General features: G+C 36.3%; 1 protein-coding gene across 6 annotated transcripts in view; it reads left to right on the forward strand.

Moving 5' to 3' along the window:
* radil (Ras association and DIL domains) overlaps positions 1-20,656 on the forward strand; it is a 27,052-nt gene extending 6,396 nt beyond the window's left edge. For 3 of the 6 annotated variants that reach the window (XM_055206090.2, XM_055206091.2, XM_055206092.2), the window contains 14 exons: positions 2,190-2,309; positions 3,525-3,805; positions 3,955-4,623; positions 7,533-7,570; positions 7,731-7,888; positions 11,269-11,384; positions 11,577-11,841; positions 13,936-14,108; positions 14,231-14,381; positions 14,533-14,723; positions 16,915-17,332; positions 17,828-17,970; positions 19,725-19,864; positions 20,052-20,656. In XM_055206090.2, coding sequence (XP_055062065.2) covers positions 2,190-2,309; positions 3,525-3,805; positions 3,955-4,623; positions 7,533-7,570; positions 7,731-7,888; positions 11,269-11,384; positions 11,577-11,841; positions 13,936-14,108; positions 14,231-14,381; positions 14,533-14,723; positions 16,915-17,332; positions 17,828-17,970; positions 19,725-19,864; positions 20,052-20,151 — 2,963 coding nt within the window. In that variant the 3' untranslated portion in view covers positions 20,152-20,656. The remainder of the gene's footprint in view (positions 1-2,189; positions 2,310-3,524; positions 3,806-3,954; positions 4,624-7,532; positions 7,571-7,730; positions 7,889-11,268; positions 11,385-11,576; positions 11,842-13,935; positions 14,109-14,230; positions 14,382-14,532; positions 14,724-16,914; positions 17,333-17,827; positions 17,971-19,724; positions 19,865-20,051) is intronic. The other 3 variants (XM_055206095.2, XM_055206094.2, XM_055206096.2) reach the window with 3 other exon arrangements.
* The last annotated feature ends 3,504 nt before the right edge of the window (positions 20,657-24,160 follow it).

The following is a 24,160-nucleotide window of genomic DNA, read 5'->3' on the forward strand; positions in this document are numbered from 1 at the left end:
AAGGAATATAAATGTCTCTAAGAAAAATGTTCTCATCCTCCCCAACAATTTTCAATCATTGTTTAAGCCCTCAATGAACTAACATTAAAAAAAATTAGGTGGAAGGGACATAATTGACGGTGACGCTCAAGATGGCTACCAGGTAAACAGTTCTTATTTTTTCTCTTCAGATAAAAGTTGAAATTTAGTTTGTCATAGTAGACAACTTTTTAGTTCTCATAACCGAAACATGAGTTGTAAATGCATATATTTAATGTAACATCATTTTCCGGTAATGATAATTTTTTAAAAATGATAATCAAAAAAATGTAAATAATTCTATAGGAAAAAATTTTTAAATCCTCTAAAAATAATGGTTATAGTAAGTTCAGAACTTAAAGGTGTAGCGGAGGATTTTCTCGAATTTTAGAAAAGAACCGGTTTTCTCCACTTTTTTAAAAAATGCAATTGCGCAACACTCCTGATTGACAACTAGGAGGACCAATAGTCTTGAAGATCCACCCAGAAAAAGAAAATCCTCTGCAATACCTTAAATCAGTTCTCAAACTTTCTCAGCGTGCGGCCCCCTTTGTGTACGGTGCAATCCTTCGCGGCCCCCCCAAAGAAAATTTATGACAAAAAACTGTTCTAAAGCTTCACATTTTAATTAAACAAAACATTAAATTATACAAAGTAGTGCCGCCTTATTTTTTTAGGTTTAATTTCACAGAATTCATGATAAATTAACGTATTTTATAAAAATGTCGTAAAACTGGGGCCCCCCTGGCACCATCTCACGGCCCCCCTGGGGGCCCCCGGATCCCAGTTTGAGAACCACTGCCTTAAATCTTATATGTGCAAAAAAAAAACTGATGCTGGACACCTAAGTCTGGATTTCGTGAGAATCAACCATTTGTCATCCTAAAAATCCGTCACGCACACAAACCTTGCATATGAATTAATCCGTTGCGAAAAAATCTTTATTTTTCTGTCTTTATATTCTGTCTTTGTATTTTGTACTTTGTTTGGCACACTTTGTGCTGCAAGACGAAGTGGATCAACTTGTCAGATGCTATTCTGGATTTTGCCGTTCGCTTGTACGGTGGCTTTGATGTTAAAGGGGACAGAGAATGAAAAACCATTTTTACCTTGTCTTTGTTGAATAATGGTAGTCTACCCACATTCACAAACATACAAAAAGTGCTAAACATGCTAAACATCTCAGTCTCATAGAAATTCCTCTTTTAGAAATGGCAGCCAGAAAACAGCCCAATCTGAAAAACTGATGCTTATGACATCACAGGCATCTAACTGCCCCTCCACTTTAAAATAATTGGCTACATTTTTTGAGTGGCAGCAAAGTCAGCCAATCAGGAATGAAATTGCAAGTTAAGCCAGTAGGGGGAGCCAAATAGGTGCAAAACCACTTGTTTAAAATCCCCCACCCTAATAGAGCTATCTGAGAGAGGTTTTTAGGAAGCTTCTAAGGCATTACAGACCCAAACAAAAAATTTTTTGTCTACATGTCACATCACAGAACCAGGATAAATACTCTGTTCAATCATTCTATGTCACCTTTAAAACAGCTCTTGGATGCAAAAAACGCAGAAAATGTAACTTGATCCGAATATTTTATAAAGATGAAACTTTCAGAGGCAGTGTGTAAACACAAGGTCATATTTATTTGTTAACATGCAAAAATGTTCAAATGATCTTTACTCTTCAAAATCAGGATATTCGTGCAAGGGTGTGATGACCTCACATTTTCGTTGGTTGGTTTAACGCTTCAGATAAAAATATAACTGTTACCCGTTTAATGCAAGCTTAGTTTTGACATTGTTGTTGATTGACACAACAATATAAAATTTATGATTTTCCAAGCACGCATTTGTGTAAAGAAAGAGTGCAATGTGTTTTTATTTTATTTTATGTATATACAACAAAATTGCAGCATGAATCAGTCATGTTGAATTTGCACTTGAATTTGCAAATGTGTACAACAACACCATTTAACAATAGATACCAGAATAAAAAAAAACTACTGTAGCTTCCACAGTGAATTACAAGAAGTCAACAAACGTCCATGGTGGATAAGACATTATTTGCATGAAAGGCTTAATGAAGTGAATCAAACAGCATGTCGTCTGAATTTCAATAGATTTGTTGGTGATTTATACATACATTGTGCTGTGGTGTTTGCCCATGCCCAGGGACCCACACAAACTCCCCTGTGCAATCTTCATCCCTCAGTAGAAGCGGGAATGGTAGATGCTATCGGAGCTCACCCAGGGGCTGGCGTATGGTACAGCCCAGTACAACTATTGTTAAAGGTGGGGATTGTTCTCAGGTATGGTGTCAACCACCAGCCCCACCTCCATTATTTTGCTGACCCATTATTTATGATATTACTCCATGTTACGGTCCAGTGTTGAATTTATCCAACATTATAACACCATATACCTTTCCCATACTATCATTTCATGACCCTGTACAACAGTGCATATTCCCTTGCAAGTATATCGTCCAGGCATGTACAGTATGTGTAGATATGTCTAAGTTTCAATTTCTTTAAAGATTACCTCTTCTTTTTAAAACCCAGCATGTAAAGATTTAATCAAATAAATAATTTACTCAATGTCATGCTGTTCCATAGCCATATAACTGTCTTTATTTTTTTATTTTCCTGAAAGTAAAAGGTTTATAAAGCCATATCTTATGTGAGGTTAAGTTGAGGTCACACAGCAAGGCGTGAACCACTGAAATGAACGTATTTATCTTTATTATGCTTTGCATATCCCCTTCATATCCACTCCAAGCTGTGCGCAATCTTGTCCTTGAATGCTTGAAATATGTATTTTCATTTCAGCTATATCATCACAATCAGCGTTCAGCTAAACCCTTTAGTAACAGATAGCTCAAATTAAACGTAAACATATTATAATTTCACATATGGTATGCTTGTTTTGATGCTTGTAAGTAGGGCTGCAACTAGGAAATATTTAGATTTTTTCCACGATTAATCGAATCGATTAGTCAGCTAAAAAGCTAAACGATTATTGAGACAAAAATACTTTTATAAGTCTTATTTTATAAGTCTTATTTTATAAGTGCGAATCTTTCAAACATGGTACGGAGGGTCACATTTCCGGCTGACGTCAGAGGTATTCAGACCAATGACAACATATAGATTAGCTGGCCAATCAGGGACACAGAGTTTTTCAAATCCCTGCGTTTCAGAAAGAGAGTGAAATCTGAAACTACAAAATGTACGGTATGTGGAAAAAAATTTTTTTTAGCAAACACAAAGTGAACAAAGCGGAGAGCATCAGCTGTCCAAAGCGATGGTGGTGCGGTGTGCAAGTGACGTCACAGACCAACTAATTTTTAACTATATTTATAATCAATTACTATCAATTTCATCGATTAGTTGTTGCAGCCCTACTTATAAGTGCATTTATTTAGGCAACCTTTAACAGATCACAGGCAGCAGTTTATTTATTAGCTGAAGACAGCAGAGGTATTCATTGATTTTCTCTCTGAAACAGATATAAATGCTCAAGCAAGGAAGCTGCAGAGAAATCGTGCTAAAGGAACGATGACGCTCCAGCACGGCTCGTCCTTCTGCCGTAGCCTCAGTGAAACCAGCCTTAACTTGGTGGGCTTGCCTGGTGACGAACCCAAGCGATACTACTCCACCCTACCCGGCCCGATCAGAACACGCTCTGCAAGGGACCCTGAGAATCGTAGGGAGCATAATGGGGGTGGAGTTAAACACTCACTTTACCAATCGCCACACTTACTGCTTCTTCAAGGCTTCAACCAACAGGTGAGTGACAGTCTCTCAACCAATAAACAGGGAATGACCAAATCAAGATGCACAAATACAGAATGTTAGCGATTTAATACATCAAAATGTTTATTTACATATGTGTTTAATGCATATTAGATTGATTGCAATGTATTTTTGGTTGTCAGGATTGCCTGGTCTACCTGCTGAACAGGGATCAACACACAGTAGGCCAGGAAACAGCGTCTGCCCGGCCGAATATCTGCCTCTCATCTCCAGATGTTCTTCCACTTCACTGCCGAATACGCCGCGCTACATCACGACGTTCATCCTCGGAGCAGCGTTTACTCCTGGAGCCTGTTGCCCATGGGAATGTACTAGTTAACTTCATGCGCATCGAGCGGGCCACTCCACTGCGTCACGGCGATTTACTGTCATTTGGTGCTCATTACATATTTTTGTACAAAGACCCACTGAGCGCAAAACCTCTTCCTGCCCAAACCCTCACTAGACTACGAGCGCTGGCACGTCTTTGTGATGGCGAGTCACCTGAAAAGGGGGAGGCATGTCGCATGTGTGGTGCCGTATTACATGAACCAGTGGCGTCACGGCGCAGCACTAAGGCTACAGTTCGAAATGCACAGAAACGAAAACTTGCGTTGGAATTTGAGCGGGCTCATGAGGATACACTGGTGAGCCGGGTGCTGACTCTTATTGAGCCGAGCGGGGATGACCACAAGCTGACTCCAGCATATCTGCTTTGCCTGTGCATCAAACACTCAGCGAATACATTTCCACCTGGCAGCTTCGGTAAACTATTACTGAAAATCGCAAAGAGGATTCAAACCATAGCATGGGTTAGTAGTTTTGTCAATATTCATAACATTTGACCTGATGACCTAACAAAAATACTCACCTTGGGTTCCACTACTCGTAATACACCCTAAGTATATATGTGACCCTGGACCACAAAACCAATCTTAAGTAGTACAGGTATATTTGTAGCAAAAGCCAAACATACATTGTATGGGTAAAAATTATTGATTTATCATTAGGATATTATGTAAAGATCATGTTTAATGAAAGTATTTTGTTAATTTCCTACTATAAATATATCAAAAATGTATTTATCATTTGTAATGTGGGTTGCTAAGTTTGGACAACTTTAAAGGTGATTTTCTCAATATTTAGACTTTTTGCACCCTCAGATTCCAGATTTTCAAATAGTGTTATCTCGTCCAAATATTGTCCTATCCTAACAAAACATACATCACAAGCTTATTTTTTCAGATTTCAGATGATGTATAAATCTCAATTTCAAAAAAATTACCCTTATGGCTGGTTTTGTGGTCCAGGGTCACACATTATGCACAGAATAAGTCCCCTACTTTAACAAAGCACACATTACACTGTTTGTAATATTGAGTCCCACAATGCATTGCACCTAAACTTCATTTTATGAATGACCCACAATCTTTTTTTGACTTATTATTTGATTGAACTAAACTTTTTTGTCACAAAATTAGCTATACAATTCATATTCATTCCATTCTTAATACCATACCTAAATAGCACTCATTGCGTTAAAATATACCATGACATTTATTTAGTACATTTATTAAAACTCTGGGTAAAACTTTACTTGAAGGGGTGTTCATAAGACTGACATGCCACCTTCATAATCATGACATGACACGTGTCATGAACATGAAGAAGATTTTATGCACATTTATGACAACTGTCATTAAGGGTCATTCGTTCAATTATGTCATTTTTAATGCAAAGATGACATTGTTTGAATTGTCTTTGTTATAACAACTGACATAAACCAACATCATAACTTGTCATAAATCTGTCATAAACATGACATAGCAGAATAATTATCAAACTTAAGAAACTTAGTAGTTTGTGTGTTAACATTACATTAAACAGTCATTTAAATGTCATTAAGTGTTAATACTGTCAAATAATTTTAAATACCTTAACAAAATGCAACAGACGTCAAAAGATTATACCTAACTTTATGTATGTGCACAATACATAAAAAACTGACAACTAACAGAACTTGACATCTGACATCGAAGAAAAAAACAAACAAAACATTTAATTAATTAAATTAATTCATTTACTGTAATTAACTGTTTTTTCAGAGATATGGACCCAAAGCTGCATGGCTTTAACCCATTATTGTACTGTTTTCATTTAATTTTAGGTGAATCAATTTCCAAATGCAGTATAATATAATTTTATCAATTTTAATTATTATTATTATTATTGGATGATTGATTTTATTTGTTAAACACATGGAGAAAACTTAAAAAAAACCTTATGAACTGAAAAATATTCATGATGCTGTTATAAAACTATTTGACAGAGTGTTAACACTTAATGACATTTTAATGACAAATTATATTTGTACTATTGTAGTTGAGGTCAAGAAAAATATTCATGACGCTGTTATAAACCTATATGACAGAGTATTAACACTTAATGACATTTTAATGACAAATTATATTTGTATCACTGCACTGGTAACAAGTGGTCAGTTATGTTGTCTTGGTAATGTCAAGTTGTCATAACAAGTTATGATATATTGGTTCATGTCAACTTGTCATAAAAAAGACATCTTACATTGCATTAAAAATGACATAATTGAACAAATGACACTTAATGACAGTTGTCATAAACATGCATAAAATCTCCTTCATGTTCATAGCACGTGTCACGTCATGATTATGGATGTGTCATTTATTTAAGCATTATTCTTTAGAGCATTATTATAAGAGGTCATATGACTGACATTGCAAAAAACATTAATTTGTGTATTTGGTGTAATGTTTAAGGTTAAAAAACACATTATTTTTTACATACTGTACATTATTGTTGCTCCTCTATGCCCTGCCTTTTTTTCGAAAGGCGTAGATTTTTACAAAGCTCAGCGTTCTGAAAAGCGTGATGCGAAAATGCATTGTGATTGGTCGAATACCAATCAAGCGTGTGACGGAAATGTCTTTGCGACTTTACAGATCTTCTATAAACCATTTTGCAAGATGTGTCCAGAAGCACTTCATGTTTTAGCTTTTTAACACTACATAAACGTGGCTATAAAATACAACCAACAGAACATATAGCACTGAATCAAAAAAATAAAAAAAACATTTTAAAGATATATGTGAAATAAAGACAACAGTTACAAACTGAAACAGGAAGTGTTTCTGGACCAGTGTTGTTTACATCTTGCAAAATGGTCTATATACACAAACCGCTTTTAAATCACCAAAGACAAAATAAAACATGAAATTGCATAATATGACACCCCTAAAGAAAATGCTCCCCGTTAACATAATGCAAAAAATGTATTTGCACAGAGCTGATCAATTGAATATAAGCTATGAAGGTTAGGAACTTTGCATAGGCTGCCAAAATAGCTAAATATAACATTTGCTATTGTAGATTTGAATGCTACAGAACAAAGGAATTGTGTAATTTGGTAACGTCCCACTGATCCAGCACCAAAGGAACTATGATGCATTTAATGACTGCTTAAAACCGTCTCTCAACCCATTAATTATTAAAATCCAATTATAAAAGGTCGACTGTCATCTTGAATATTAAACAAGAGTAAAAAAAAGCAGATAAAAGGTGTAATAACACTGGTGAGGGGAAATTAAAGGTAGAGAGATGATACCAGGTTGTATTCTAACTCCCACATTAAGCTATTCAAAATGCCATGACATTAATTGCCGCTCATTCGTGTGTCTCATAGGAGAAGACAAAGGACTTGGCCCAGAAGCAAGCTCAGCAGTAAGTATCACGTTACACCTTGCAATGCGTGCATATGTGAACTTGTGTGTCTTTGTTTGCGTGACCCTCTCAGGTCATACGATGCTGAGTATGCCATCTGCAATTTTGAAAGGGTAACCTCTGTCAAACTATTGACTCAAAAAAAAAATTGTTTTTGCAGTCAGGACCCTGCATCACTGTCTCTGCTCAGCATCTCGGATTTAGTACCCGACCTCCAGTTTATTTTCTTCTGGATGTCCAACGCCATCGAAATACTGTATTTTATCCAGCAGAAATCGCCCACGTACATGCAGACTATTGAACTCATGGACGATAAAGGTAAAAAATAAAGAGGTTTTATATGTTTTTAAGATCTGATTAAATAAAATGTATTTTTCTGAAGATAGTACTGATTACTGTATATATTGTCTGATGTGCAGCAGCCTTGAGCTGAGTACACCATGAAACAAGCCAATGCAGATGTACAATTGATATAGATAGATAAACAGTGGTTAATGTGTGGGAGAAGATGTTGGCTGAATGAAAAATGAGATGTTATTTGTTCCTGGCCTTTCTTAGCTCTGCCAGTGCCTTCTAAAAACCTTTTGTATCCCGTTACATTTTTTATATTTTATATCATTTTGTACTTCTACATGAATTGGTGGTGCATTATTCTCTCTTTTGCATTTCTTCCAGACTTTTTTATTAAAGCATATATGATGTTTTCTGATTCCTCTGTAAACACTATGTATTTATTCCCTCAAAACTATTTGATTTTTAGTTGTCTCTGTTGCTCTGTGTGAAAGATATTATGCAGATCCTACAGTGTAAAAACAGATATAAACAATATCAAACATTGAGATTTTTATATAATAATGTTAGCTGTGTTGCGTCATATAATGTTTATTTATTGTTTGAAAGGATGAATTTATCTAAGAATATCGGAATCTATGCTATTTTCCTGCTTAAGACCCATGGGGCACTATGCAGTGGAAAAGGGTCATAAATGCGACCAATGACAAATTCAGACCCAAACCTAGCTTTCTAAGTAAGGGATAATGTAGAGGCCGCCGGTAGTTATTGCAAAATAAGCCCCGACAGTGTGATCAGGACCCGACGTGAAGCGGAGGGTCTTGTATCACACTGAAGAGGCTTATTTTGCGATAACTACAGGCTGCCTGTACATTATCCCGCTTATTACACGGCTACTTGCCACATAAGGAAAAAAACAGGACTTGAATATGAATTTGAAACATTTTATTGGCATATTTGTTTTAAATAAACATTCTTATCTTTCCGCGAAACGATATAGTACCACCATTGTTAATTGTGGTTGTCCAGTGTTCGTCACAAGATGGCGCCAAACGGTAATCTTTGTTGGCGTGGAGGGATTTTAAACATACAAGTAGTACTGGCTATGCGTTATTACTTTGGAGGGGTTATTATTTGAAAAGAACGAACCTGCAAATGTCTCAACTGACCAATCAGAATCAAGCATTCCAGAGAGCCGTGTAATAATAAGTAATAAATTAAGAGTTCTGTTCCAAAATGTGATAAACACCATTAAAAAAAAAATACCACCAAAATCAGTAATGTATCAGGGCCGGGTTTCCCGATAACGATTGAACTTAGCTCTTAAGAGCGCTTTCTACGAGCTTCTTAATGAACACTCGTTGTTCATTTATGTGCGTTTCCCAAAGATGCACGTTATACGATCGCTCGCAGCTAGGTTTTAAGTGCTACTTACGAGTCGCTGTCCGTTTGTCAAGTGCTGAAATGTCACCTATAGAATGACTCGAATTTGTAGCAGAAGCTTGTTTAGGCTAATGATCTTCAGCTGATGTGCACTAATGTTTTTTTTATAATATTTAATAAAATTTAGTCATTAAACAATTATTTGTTTAAAATTTTTTAAATGTTTTAATAATTTGTGCATAATGAAATATTCTTTTCCTTATGTAGTTAGGACTCGTACCACTGCGAAATGCCTTCTGCATTTTATGTAATAGTTTAAATTATTATTTGTTTTTATTATCTATGTTTATTTATTATTAGGGATTATTGCATTGTACCGTACATATTTATTTGGTTTCCTTAATCAGATGTCATTTCACTTCAAAACAATTATTTTTACTGTAGATTAATTATTGAAGCAATTTGTAGGAACCATTTATCAATTTGCTAGTACCAACTTTTACCAAAATTTACCAAATATGTTTTTCTTTTTTATTAATTTATGTTAAGTAATTGAAATTTCTCATTTTAATTTTAAATATATTATATTAAAGTAATTTAAACAAATAAACAAAGAAGAACCCAATAAATAAATATACATTAAAAACATTACATTATCGTCATTGCAGGAGTGCAGTTTGCTGGTTGTCCTGCGGGTGACCTTGTGGCACTGTTGTCTTGCGATGCACTTGTGGATGAGCGATTGCTCCAGAGCACTCGTGGATCTGCGATGATTTTCAGGTGCAACTTAAGTTGCGAAGCTTTTGGGAAATGGCCCGTAATTCTAAGATGATTCGTACGATCGTTTTTACGATCTACGTAGCCTTACGATGCTTTTGGGAAACCCGGCCAGGTCAGTATTGAACAGTAAATTCTTAATTTTATGCAAAATCCGATATCCGCCATGTTACTCTGTCATCTTTTCTCCATTTTATTCCCAAAATGCTCTAAACGCCAGTCCTCCTTCTCTGCAGAATGCATGAAATCCGCTTAACCAATCACAGCGCACCATTCCACGCATTGTAAACAACAATGGCAGCACGTTGAATACACAGAATCCTAGTTCTCTACTTTGTGCTTCGCGAGCAACAAACAAAAACAAAATAATACTTTAGATGGCATTGATAAAACTGTGGTGGTTTTCTGTGGCGGAGAAAAAACGTAAGCCACTTGGGCGACGGAAAAATGCCGGCTGTTGCTTGTTCACACACAACAGCATCAAGCTTCTGTCATGCCAACATATTGACCCCAGTGGATCTTATGAAAAACTTTACATTATTTTACGTAAAGTCAACGAAAATCAAGCAGGACCAAAATATTTTACAGCTGATCGCTGTCAAAAAAGTTAAGCGACGATGTCCCAAGGATAACCGCAGCAATGACAGTGATCTTAATATGACAAACTGTTTTCATTGATGTCATTTTAAATCAGTTTATACTACTAGTGAATATAACTAAATTAATATAACATGGCAAAGATGAATGCAAATAAATATATTGATTCAATAGATTTATAGCATTTTGGGGGGAAAAAACTGTTCATGGATTTATTGCATTTTGTGGAAAAATAATCAGTTTTTATAATAAATCTTTTAAAATTAAATTATGGGTTTGAATTTTAATGTTATTATAACCTAAATATGCTATGTGAAAGTTTGTAACAGAAAATAGTGGTTTTCGTCTTGTCACTTTCTTGGTATAGAAACATTTTTTACAGAAATCAATCAAAATGGATTTATTGCGTTTTGGAACCAAACTCTTTAAATATAAATGAATTGGTGTGAATTTATGCAAAATAAGTTGAACTAAAAATTAAGCCTATTTTTATAGCAATGCATTGACTGTACAATGTATAATACTCAAGTTATACATTTGAATCAAGTCCAAAGCCCAACTTTGTAGCAGATCACTAAAAATACTTTAGTCATCTTTTATCTGTATTGTGTTTCTTTGATGTAATTTATTTGTTTCTTTTCTTATTGCAGCAGGATCTAAAGAATCGCTCCTCTCAGCAACTATATCTGCGAACGAAGAAGCCATGACCATACTGGAAGAAGTGATCATGTACACCTTCCAGCAGTGCGTCTACTACATCACTAAGGTGCAGTAGTATAGATTTTAGTATCCTACATCTGCCTTCACCAAATAATAGGATGTTACCAGAGCTACCGGGAATGAATTATTCAATTCAAGTCTTCCTGCATGCTTGTATGATCTGGTATTTTAGTCTTCACCTCCCCCAAAACTTTGTGAATAGTTTTGTCACAACAAATGATTGTTCTTTATTTTTCAGACCTTGTATGTTGTGTTGCCTGGCCTGTTAGACTGTAACCCATTTGGGGCGGAGCCTTCATCCGAGCAGTGTCGTCGGGCCGTGGGAGTGTGTGTGTGTAACGTGTGTGTGATGCCGGAGGCCGTGCGAAGGGTGGTGAGCGTATTTCAAACGACGGCCGATCTCCTCCAGCAGTACCAGGTTCATTCTGAGATTCAGAGTCAAATGTTCGCCTACCTCTTCTTCTTCACCAACGTATCGCTCTTCAATCAACTCATCGATAAAGGTTCGATCAAATAACATACTTGGTGTGTTTTTTGTAGCGTGTTTCTTTCTGATTATTCTTTTCACTGATTTTTACCACAACACACACACACACACACACACACACACACACACACACACACACACACACACACACACACACACACACACACACACACACACACACACACACACACACACACACTGAATGATATGTTTACACACCCTGTGATATATATTCGTAAAGCAGATAGTGCTGCTTTGGAAACAGCAGGGCGCAAGTATTGTGTCAGCAGCTGGTAAAGAGAAAGATGAGGTGAAAAGGAGACAAAAATACAAAGAATGGAAAAAATACTAAAATAGAGTGATAATTCTGAGCATATTTTCATTCTGCCATCTAGTGTTACAATACTATAGACACTCAAACTTTAAGCCAATGGATGTTTTGAATGAGATCTGTATGAGAAAAAAAAATGCATAACTTCATCATTTTCATGTTACTTGAAACCTGCATGATTTTTTTTTATTGAACGCATAAGGAGTTAATAATGTATTTAGCAGACTGTAAAAGTCCAGTTTACTGTATAGTTTAGTGTAAAATGGCGGAGATTGACTCAAGTCACTGTGAGACGCTGGTGGAGAGTTGTGAGGGCGCACATGTGCAGCATTTACAGGGTTGCCAGATCCCATAAAATCCTCTTTAGACGTGATGTTTAGTGTTTTAGCAATTAATGTTACACTTTTGGAAATGTATAGAGTGAGAAGAAGGTGCAAATGTAAGCGATGTCTCTGAATTATTACTAAAAGACAAGTTTAGAATTTTGTTCTATATGTCCTGGTATGTTCGTTTGTTTTCTGTACTTATATCTGGCAACATGCATTGACAATCACCTAAACTGACAGTTATCAAATAAGGCATATTATTCAGCGTGGACATGTTATTGGTGTTATACTACATTTTGTAAAGCAAACCAAAATATGCAAACACTGGCCATGAAGAAGGCTATGTTATTTCATTCAATTTAAAGCAATACTCTTAAAAATAAAATCCAGATAATTTACCCATGTCATCCAAAATGTTTATGTCTTTCTTTGTTCTGTCGAGAAGAAATTAAGTTATTTGAGGAAAACATACATACCAGAATTTTTCTCAATTTAAGAGACTTTATTGGACCCCAACAGTTTACAGTTTCAATGCAGATTAAAATGGAAGTTTCAACGCAGCAATTTAAAGGTGTTTTCACATATGGTTTATTTTAAAAGAACCAAACCCAGTTCACTTAAAGTGAACCAGAAAAGGAACTATGAACCTTTTGGTGTTCACATTATAGTGGACTCAAAAGTGGACCCAGTTCTTTTTTTGGTCTTGTTCTTGTTCACAACATCATAACTTCATAAGAACTCAGACCCCAACATCCATAAGAGCACTAAAAAAGTTTTTGTTCATATAATATTGCTTATTGAAATAATTACAATAATAAGCATTGTTGCATGAAAAATAAATAAATAAATAAATAATCCACCCTTTGTCAGTATAGTATGAACAAAGTGTGATCTAATAAATAGGGGCTAATATGACAACATCCATCCCCCAAAACAGACAGGGTGTGTACCCAAAGTTTAAAATAAAAAAAAGAAGAAAATATTTTATTTATCAATTAACATATGCCAAAAACATTAATGTTAAATTTCTGCACTAATTACATTGTGCCTCTAAGACTTTAGATATGTGTTTAAGGATTAAATTGTACACTTTTTTATAACTAGATTCTGTATGATTTTATCAGGAATAATTTTCAACCCATATTGCACTGTTTTTAAACCATCACCAGTTTCCATTTTTAAAGGGCAACACATGGGAAACCCATGTCGTTTGTGTGTGTACATGTGTGCATTACTCGTGGTCAGATGAAGATTATTTCTCCAGACACCCGTAATCCTCCTTATGTCATAACAGACAAAGAGCATCATGGGTGGTCTTGACACACGAACATCCGCTTACACTGACAGGGTGTGAAGAGTGACATTTAAAACACAGCGTGTTAAAATGTAAATGACCACCTACAATAATGCTTATTTGCATAACAAGCGTACGCGCACAATGTTTTGTTTGTAGGCCCTGCGCGCGGCTGGTTTCAGCGTTCCCGAGTTCTGCAGAGTCAGGCTTGTGTGAAGATGGTACTGGACTGGGCTAAAGGGGCGGGGCATAGTCACCTCGCCCAGAAATTTTTTGCAAAGTTCTGCAGCACATTAAGCATACTGGCCACGCCCCCTCAACAGCTCACGCAGGTAACACAAACAGTATATGCATTCAGGAAGCTAAATGTGTGTACACAATGTGTTAGATATTCTTCCCCAATGCTAATTTGAGGACATTTAGTGCTCATGCATTTGTGTGTGTATGTCTGTAGATAAGTTGGAAAGCTTTATGTGCAGAGCACCCCTCTATAAAGCCCGTCCAGCTCCACAGAATCCTAACACAGTACCAGCTCATGGCCGAACTGGGTCCTGTGCCAATCTGGCAACCCAGTAGTGAAGATGAGGCTTATATATACAGAACAGGTAGACCCACCTTTTACTTTGTTGCATATGTAGCATATGTATTTGTCAAATATATGTTTTATATAATGGCATAGCCACAGTATTTTCCTTTGTATATGCATAGAAATTGCTAATGCTAGAATGCATTTTTCTGCTTATGTCTTTTCAATAGTCGATCTACTGGAGAGTTTTGAGAATCATCCTCCTATTGTGCTGCCGAGCGCTGGCTTTAAAGTTGATCTGGAGAGTGATTGTGTTGAGGACAGTATATACCGGCAACTGCTTTATGTACGTCACTTTCTGTGGGGTCTGCGCACCAAGACCCATTCCTCTAATGGCTGCGCAGACCGCCAGGAATCCCAGGTAATGTAGCTAACTTTCAAATAACAGAAATAACTGTTTATTTAAAAACAATGATCAGATTGTGGCTTTAAAGTTTTTTTTTAATTGCAATGTTAGCAGAAAAATTATAAGAACCACATTTTGGTTCCACAAAAAACATTTCTTTCTGACCTTTTAATAGCCTGTAGGACCTTTCTTCAAGAACTTTTGTCAAACATATAGGTTCTGTAGATGTTAAAGGGATAGTTTACCCCAAAATTAAAATGTCCCCATTATTTACTCACCCTCAAGCCATCCGCAATGTTTATGATTATCTTCTTTCAGACAAACACAATCTGAGTTATATTAGAAAATGTCCTTGCTGTTCCAAGCTTCATAATAGTAGTAAATGGTGCTTCTGATTTGAAGCCCAAAAAAGTCCATCCATCCTTCACAGAAGTAATCCACATGGCTCCAGGGGGTTAATAAAGACCTTCTGAGGGCAACCAATGCAATTTTGTAACAAAAAATCAAAATTTAAAACTAGCTTCTGGTAATGACCGACGCATGTTCAATTTTTAAATATTTAAATTTTTCTTACAAAATTGCATTGATTGCCCGTAGAAGATGGATGGACTTTTTTGGTTTTAAATCAGAAGCACCATTTACTACATTAACTTTTTTATATTTTTTTCTGATATATGAATAAAGATAATTATATACTTCGAGGATGGTTTAATGGTGATTAACTCGTAAGGTAATTTAAATGTTTGGGTGAACCAACTAAAGGTCCTTTATGGCAACATACTGCTTAACAAAAGCCCTTTTTTAAAAGGGCGGTGGCCTAAAACACAGAGATTTAAATTCTAGACACGAGAGACATTCTTAATCTGATTATAAGATTAGCTGTGTATTTACTTCTGGTTATGGGTCATGTCTGTGACAGTCTCTTGTGGTTAAAACCCCTTAACAACATTTCAAGAAAGATATTCAATGCAGGATCATACTTTATCTTAACCCTGATCTGCTTCTGGCTCTGCTGGTTAACTCTTACCCCGCCGTTGACGAGTAAAGAAGAATTATTAGAAATTAAATGATTAAAAGAGATTAAAAGAAAACATTTCCCAGCAATTGACGAGTTATCTCGTCAATTGACAGAAAATATTTTTCTGCCAATTACGCTCTCCTCCAAGTTTTTAGGTTAATCTGTAATTACGCTATTATCCAGTAGATGGCGCTCTTACCAAATTTATAAAATTTATAAAACTGAAGCAAAAACGAATCCAACAACATTTTAAACTTGGTGTATGTTTTAATTTTCATTCTGAATCTGATCTCTAACAAAATTTCTTTACAAAAATGCTTTTTGCTCAAAATTTGGTATTTTTATTGGTTGAATTATACAGGATTTCTGGGAGACGTGTGTGTCGCGTTCTTTAATGGTTCATCTGGAAACATCATGGAACCAAAAAGTATGCAAAGTTTACGACATAGTGTAATAGGTGGTTGTGAGTTTTCTCGGGGCTTAAATCTAAATAACTTTAGGAATATATAAATAAAACCCTCGGACACAAACGAGTTCTTCCTTTTCCTCCTTTTATTATTTTTCTCCTTTTCTTCCCCTTTCCTCTCAGTATCCACCTTCATAATAAAAGTCCCCACAACAACATCCACTTTAACACTTTAAGTATATACTGATAAATTAACATTGAGCATCAGAATTAACATTGAGATATTCAAATATAGCATCAGAATTAACATTGAGATACAAATATAACATTACCATTAATCTTTTAATATAATGTGCTACACTTTTAACTCTTACAATAGTCTTTAAAAGATGTCCAAAGGTTATGCTTGACGCAATTAATGGAATCTAAAAAATATATTTTAATGAGTTTACCATTGTTGTTATGAACTCCAAAGACATTCTTAAATGTATGATTTACTTGTTGCACACCTGTCTGTTATTGTGGAGACATTTTCTTGCCCCTAAACATGACGCGGCACAAAGCAAAATCGTTATTGGTTGCTTAATGTGTCATTCATATGGCCTCTTGGCCTACAGTATGAAGGTCTGGCTACCCGAGACTACATTATCCCTTCCTGTATAATTTTTTCATCAAGGCTTTTAATCCATAAACAGGCCACATTTAGACATTTGAGTGATCATTTTTATCCCAAAAATCATGCTTGTTCCTGTTTGTATTAACATAAAAATATTTTTCTCCAGCGTGACCCTCATCAGCCCCACAGCAGTCCGCATCCAGCACCCCCTTTGCGCGGGGAAGGTGAAGGGGAGGTGCGTTGCTCCCCCGCTGGTCTCGCTGGAAGAGGCGAAGGGGCCGGAGCCGAGGAACGCCCACGTGACATACCCCCACATAGCATTCACTACAGAAACGGGACAAGCGGCCGCTACGCCAACCAAACCCAATCGACAGACTCTTCCTGTATACTGACTCCCCCCAATACGCCCCTCTATCCCGAACACATGTATTTACACTCAAATACACAGTCCAATCCGGCCCACTACTCCGAGCATGCTTCACAAGAGCACACACATACACACTCTCACACTAAATCTAACGGTTGCATGCGATCCACCCCAGAACACAAGAAAATCAATGGCTTCATCAGCAATGGCGTCGAAGGCAAGTCAAGAAACGTCATTTGGGTCGTGGATGTGTGTGTTCTTGTGTGTTTGTCTGTCGGGTCATTACTGTTATGCGGTATTCATAGTCGAAAGTAACACATTGTGCACCACTTTATTCACCTAAATGTGATTTTTTTTTAATACAATTAATGATATACTGTATATACATTTTGGGAACATGACAATGCACTGCATAATAGAAATGACTCTGTCAGCATCTGCACATGTTAGCTGTTGTTTGATGACAGGCATGACTGATTTGTGTACACTGCTTATGTTTCACTTGGATAAGTTGCATGTGTTTATTTCTTGAATAAGTCTGCATATAGTTAGTATTGTGTGCGTGTGTTTACACTTTGCATCATTTAATTTGTTTAGATTAGATTTCTGTGCCCATACTGATGTTGTTTATAGGAACAACGTACAATTCTGTGTGTTTCTCAGATGGGAACTGAGTCCTGTGTGTGTTTGTTTTATTCCTGCCGTACTCCAGGCCCTTTAAGTGGTTGTGGCTTTCCTTTCCCTGTCCATGTCTCCCACAATCTGGGCACAAACTCTGATGATATCTGTTCCGTCTTTGTAGTGGACCTGGATAAAGGACCATACGGCCTGGGAATGGGACTGATCGATGGACTTGTGAGTCTTCTTTATATTGCTGGTGGTGGTCAATGTCTGTGTGCACCACATTACACTATAGCTCTGTTCCAAAACCTAGATAACATTGCATGCCAGACTTAAAGGGATAGTTCACCCAAAAAATAAAATTTTGTCATTATTTACTCACCCTCATGTTGTTACAAACCTGTATAAATTTCGTTGTTTTGATGAACACAAAGGAAGATATTTTGAGAAATGTTTGTAACCAAACCGTTCGTGCACTGTAAAAAATACTTTGCTGCTTTAAAATTTTTTGTTAAATCAACTCATATTTACAAGTCATGTCAACAGAGATGAGTTGTCACAACTTATAAAATATAGTTGAGAAAAGTCAACTTAATTTTATAAGTTATAACAACTCGCCTAGTTAAAACAACTCATCTCTAGTCAAGATAGATAATAGTTAGTTGAAATGACTTGTAAATCCGAGTTGATTCAGCAAAAAATGTTAAGGCAGCAAAGTATTTTTTACAGTGTGGACCCCATTTACTTCCATAGTATTATTTTTCGTCAAAGAATGGAAATATGTCACATCACTTACCAAATGCAAATATTTTAAAGGAAAACACCACCATTTTTCAATATTTTACTATGTTTAAAATGTGTTAGCATTTAGCCTAGCCCCATTCATTCCTATGGCTCCAAACAGGGATGAATTTAGAAGCCACCAAACACTTTCATGTTTTACCTATTTAAAGACTGTTACATGAGTAGTTACACAAGTAAGTATGGTGGCACAAAATAAAACTTTTGTTTGGAGCCATAGGAATGAATGGGGCTAGGCTAAATGCTAAGACATTCACGATGTGCTGTACAAAGACTAAATATAGGTATGTATTAATTAATCTAAGTTGAGGTAAGAACATAGTAAAATATTGAAAACGGTGGTGTTTTCCTTTAAGAATTGTTTTATGACGTTTTCTGTTTACTATTAGAGTGGATGTTGACTGCCTCGGACACTTACTAACTAGTAAAAGTAAAAATATTTTTTAAATCTGCATGTGGGTTATGAAGAACAAAGAAAGACATTGGGGGTTCAAACGACATGAGGGTAATTAGTAAATAATGACAACATTTTCATTTTTGGGTAAACCATCCCTTTAAATTTAACCACTTGTGGACTTAATTTATAATATAATATGCTGTTTCTGGACTTAAATTCCATATGAACTGGAAATTGACTTGTTTTGTCAATGTTTTGACGTATTTCCGAATGAAATGGAATATCACACGATGAAAATATTGGCCATGGCTTGTGTTTTTCACTGTGAATTGATTGGATATAGAAAAGTGGACGATTCATTCAGAATTGGAACTTGCAGCCGACTGACAGTTGGAGGGGACGGGGTTAACAGATGCCCCGCCCAAACGTCTTGCTGACATCATTAGAGAATGATCGCCACAAGACTGCAGAAGCAGATTTTTATATTTTTATTTAAGTTTATGAGGACACATGAATTAAAAAATATATATGTACACGGTTAAATTGTTTATAATAAACACGGCAATATTCCATAATAAAAAATAATTTTCTTGAAATCTGGCATGAACATTTCCCGATCCTGTTCCCCTCTCTTCTTTCCATCACTTTCCGTCCTCTGACTGTCTATAAATAAAAATGCCTAAAGGAAAAAAATAAAGTCATGCTTTCACAACAATTCCCAATTTTCTACATTTAAAATAGACGAATAACACATCTCTTTTCTTTTACTATTTTTTCTTTCTCTATACAGCATACTCCTTTGAACTCTCCAGGAATCTACATCAGGACACTGATTCCAGATGGACCAGCTGCTGCAGATGGACGACTTTGCATTGGTGACAGAATCTTGGCAGTGAATGGGAAGAGTCTCATTGGAGCAGACTATCAGAGGTTAGTGATCTGTATACTGTACACTATATATTATCTCTCACACACAGACTCATAGCACAGCCATACTGTATGTATTTTTGATATCAAGATGTTACTGTAAAATTTTCAGCCGGCATTCTCCTTTAGAATAGAAATACATTAATCTTCCGTTAACCCAATTGAATGTGTCTTTGCCTTTCTTTTAAAGTGCTGTGGATTTGATTCGTTTGGGGGGAGGACGGCTCCGGTTTCTCGTCGCCAAATCAGATCGTGACATATCGGAGAAGATCATTGCCTCTTCCTGCTGAGAGTGTGACTGCAAGTGTGACACTACCTAGACGAAATATGAGGAGAGACAGCAAGTCCCTCCCTTCCTTAGACGGGAGACAGGAGATTAAGCACACTATAGACCTCGCAGCCCTGTACAATACTGCACTACTTCTCATTTTGAGAATGACAGTTTGACAGCTCTCTCTTCTTCTCTTACACAGTTCGATTTTGTTTGTTGAATGTCAAAGAAAGGTATTTGTGCAGGAAATCTGCTTGATGGCAATCCAGGGCCATTGCTAACGTTCAAGGGGCCCAGAGCAAACGTTTTATGGGTGGCCTGTTTTTCTCCTGCCTAATGAAAAAGCTATAACATAGAGGACATTGGTGGACACCTCATCAAGAAGACAAGGACAATATTCCCAGCTGACTTTCATCACAATTTCATGACCACAGCCTTGTTGAAACCAGGCAAAAACATTTTAGATGGCTTTGTGTTAAATTGCTTTAAGTGAAAATTATAAATAATAAACAATTAAAACTATACATACTGCCCTAACTAAATAGGGCGCGATACACCTGCATCAATCTATTTTCAATACTAAATACATTCTGTAGTTATGCTCCGTTCCAGACAACTCAGATTTAGGATCCCACCTCAAAACCAGAAATAACTTATAAATTAAGTAACATTTAAAGTATTTAGTATTAACATTAAAACATTAAAGCTACAAAGGATTTGGTGGGACATCCCAGTTTAAAGTGAAAAGGAGGTAGTGTTTGTCTATGGTGATCTGAGTGAAACTGCTTCTGAAATGAAATAAAGGTAGGGTTGGACTTTAAAGGGCCCATGGCATGAAAATGTTAGCATTATACTTTGTAAGTGTGAGCAAAAATGTGTCGGATTGGATGTGTCCTTTAAAATGCAAATGAGCGGTGCAAACACTGATCACAATGATGGTGGTTTGATGCAATTCAAACTCAATTTTGCTGTCATTTATTTTTTCTCTTTCTCTCTGCACTAAATGTCAATGCTGTGGTTGGATAGTGCAGATAAAGGGGGCGTTATTATTATAATAACAGCTCCTTATGACATCATAAATAGGCCCAAATTTCAATGACCTATTTTTTGCTCACACCTACAAAGTGGCAATGCCGACATTTTCATGTCATGGCCCCTTTTATTCATCCATAGAGAACTGATTGGATCGTTTAAAGTTAGGTCATGTTGCTATTTGCTGCGACCTTTCCCGGACCCCGCCCACCTGCCATACCATATGACCGGAAGTAAAGAGAGGTCGTTTCATGGAGGAGAGGAGATTATGAGGGCACATTATTTTTTTTTAAATAATGAAGCTCACAGATAAGTCATTTGTTATAAATACCCAATATTCCAAAACAAATTACAGTTTTTCATTTTATTTTCATTGCAACTTTAATTGTCCTACCTCGCCTTTAAGCCCCAAAAGCATATTTATTATTTGAATTTATTAATAAAACGTACAAAATAACTTAGTTTCATATCATTTTGTGCTGTGAAAGTAATTTGTGTACGTTTGATTTGATGTTTTCACAAGGTAGCATCGCACTCACTGGAGGCATCATTTTAAACGGTACGTGACGTAAAATGACGCGTCTCCCTGAGGTCGGGGTTGATTCATCTGTCCCAGATCAGTGGTCGGATATCCGACTTAAAGTGCCGTTGTATATGTTTATTTCCTGTTTAAATTGGGAAATATCTTAAATCCGAGATGAAACGTAGCTTTTATCAAGCCAGGTAGCCCCGCCCAAGATGAAGTCTCATTGGGCCGAAGTCCAGGTAGCCCCGCCCAAATAAAATCTCATTGGACTAAAGTCTTTTAATTATGAATATTAATCAACAAGCATGAACGCCTAAAGATTGATTATGGTGGATCAGAAGCTACTACTACACTTTACAAAAAAAGTACACAAGTTATTCAAAGACAAACTGAAAAGGCATGCGGTCCAGAGAAAGATCTTTTTATAAATCAAAGGTATGCATTTGTACTTTATTGATATTTATTTTAAGAGTCCGTTGCGATTAAAGCAACCAAACACCGTTGATTGTGTGTGATTTTATCGCGTCTGGTTAGGACATGTGGTAAATTACACGAGAAAGCGTGATTTGAGGCACAATTGAATATTATTTAATCGTTCTTGGAAATAATGAGACGGAAATCTAAATATCACATTTTGCTGTTAAATAAAATCAAAGGTGCAAAGCCTTCCTTATGCAAAATCTTCGAATGAATAAAAATACTGGCTTAAATACTTGGTGGAAATATTTACGAATATCTCTTTCTAACTATCTCTGTCTATCTCTCTATCGTACATAACTGTAGTTTAACATGTTAGCAGCTCAGCTCCTACTAGTTACTCGCAATGGAAACCACTGTAAGTTCAATAATTTACAACAAGTTACATATATATTGTTTTCAAAATGACAGTGTTATTATACTATATATATATACTTCATAATATAATCTTTTTCCATTTAACGTTATATTTTAAAATACATAAATCTGCACAAGGTTTTGAATACAGAAAAGTGTTTATTTTTTCCATTATTTCATGTTTGTACTAAACCTGTATCGCAATATTTCATAATTGCTTTGTTTGTTGAACTTGTATTTAAACAATTTATACGGCAACGTACCCAATTGCTATTAAATTAAAACTCGAAGTCAAACTGGACTTGAATGTGTTGATTTGACAATCAGATGTGACTACAAACGTGACCAGGAGAGGGCGCTAAAAGACTACGAGTGAACACAAACATAAACGTATGTGGGATGAATAGTGTAGGGGCTAATAATACACAGCTAAAAAATTAAACGCACACAAGTTATTCATAATATATTGTTTTGTTTATTATTATTTTTTAATTAAATGTGCTTAAGAATTTGTAAAAATGTATCATTTTGTGTTTGCTGCAATTAAAATGTGATCTCTAGTAATCCGAAACGTGAACTAACGTCCAGCAGAGGGCAGTATTGTCCTACAATTCGGGTGATGCTTAAAGAGCTTTCTGTTGTAATGTTTCACCTTTTTATCTGATCTTGTTTGTTAAAATATCAGCACACTCAATCTCATCTTGTAATTAAGATAATATAAAACATTATATGCCTGCATTATATCCGCCTTCGTGAGCAGATTTTTACTTTGGTAACGAAGAGTTGATTTAATGGTTATTCAAGCGAGGCAAATGCCTTTGAAACTCTTGATTCAATAATTATAAGCCAATTATATTCGTAATTACATTGATTTGCGGTCTGAATGCACAATCCAACATTACTAAACACACAATATATCCACCTTTATGCAACATTTTTTAACTTAGTTTAAGGCGTTTCGGCACTGTAACCAGATTTCAAATGTGTTTAAGCAGATAACGCCGCAAAATCCAGTAGCCCATTCTGTTAAATAAGGTGTGATGACGAAATGTCGTCGCATCATCTGATTGGTTGTACAAGCAGTCAGTTGAAATTGTTGACCAATTAACAGCCATAGTCTCGCTGATAACCCAAAACATCGGATGCGCTCCAGTTGCAGTTAACGAAGTTGCGCAACTGGCATCACGCGCATACGAGGTCCCAGTTGGGTTAAAATCCAGACTTTTAGATCACAATGTTTGAATCCAGGTTTGGAGATACAGCCCACCTCAGCAGCACGCTGACAGGTGTAAGATTAACTTTGTTAGGAGCGTGCGCGTCCGTGCGCGACAAATTAAATTAATGGAACAAATTTCCTCCGTAATTAAGATAAAAATTCGTGTCAGCTATAACCTTGCCTAGCGCTAATTATGTACAAATGATTTATCATCTGTTTCGCTCGGAATATTAATCTTCGGCTCGTCGCAAAGCCGGGGCTTGTGTTAAGAGATGAGGCTTGATTAACATTGACAGGTCTGGTAACTGCGCTCTCCCTCGCCTCAATTAACAGATAGCGGATGCGCAGGCAAGCAGAACCCTCTTCTGCAGTCACTAAAATACCCGGGCTTTTACGCACGGCCCCAAAAAGAAATGCATG

The sequence above is a fragment of the Misgurnus anguillicaudatus genome, chromosome 3 (genome assembly GCF_027580225.2).
Source record: "Misgurnus anguillicaudatus chromosome 3, ASM2758022v2, whole genome shotgun sequence".
In the NCBI taxonomy this organism is placed as follows: domain Eukaryota; kingdom Metazoa; phylum Chordata; class Actinopteri; order Cypriniformes; family Cobitidae; genus Misgurnus; species Misgurnus anguillicaudatus.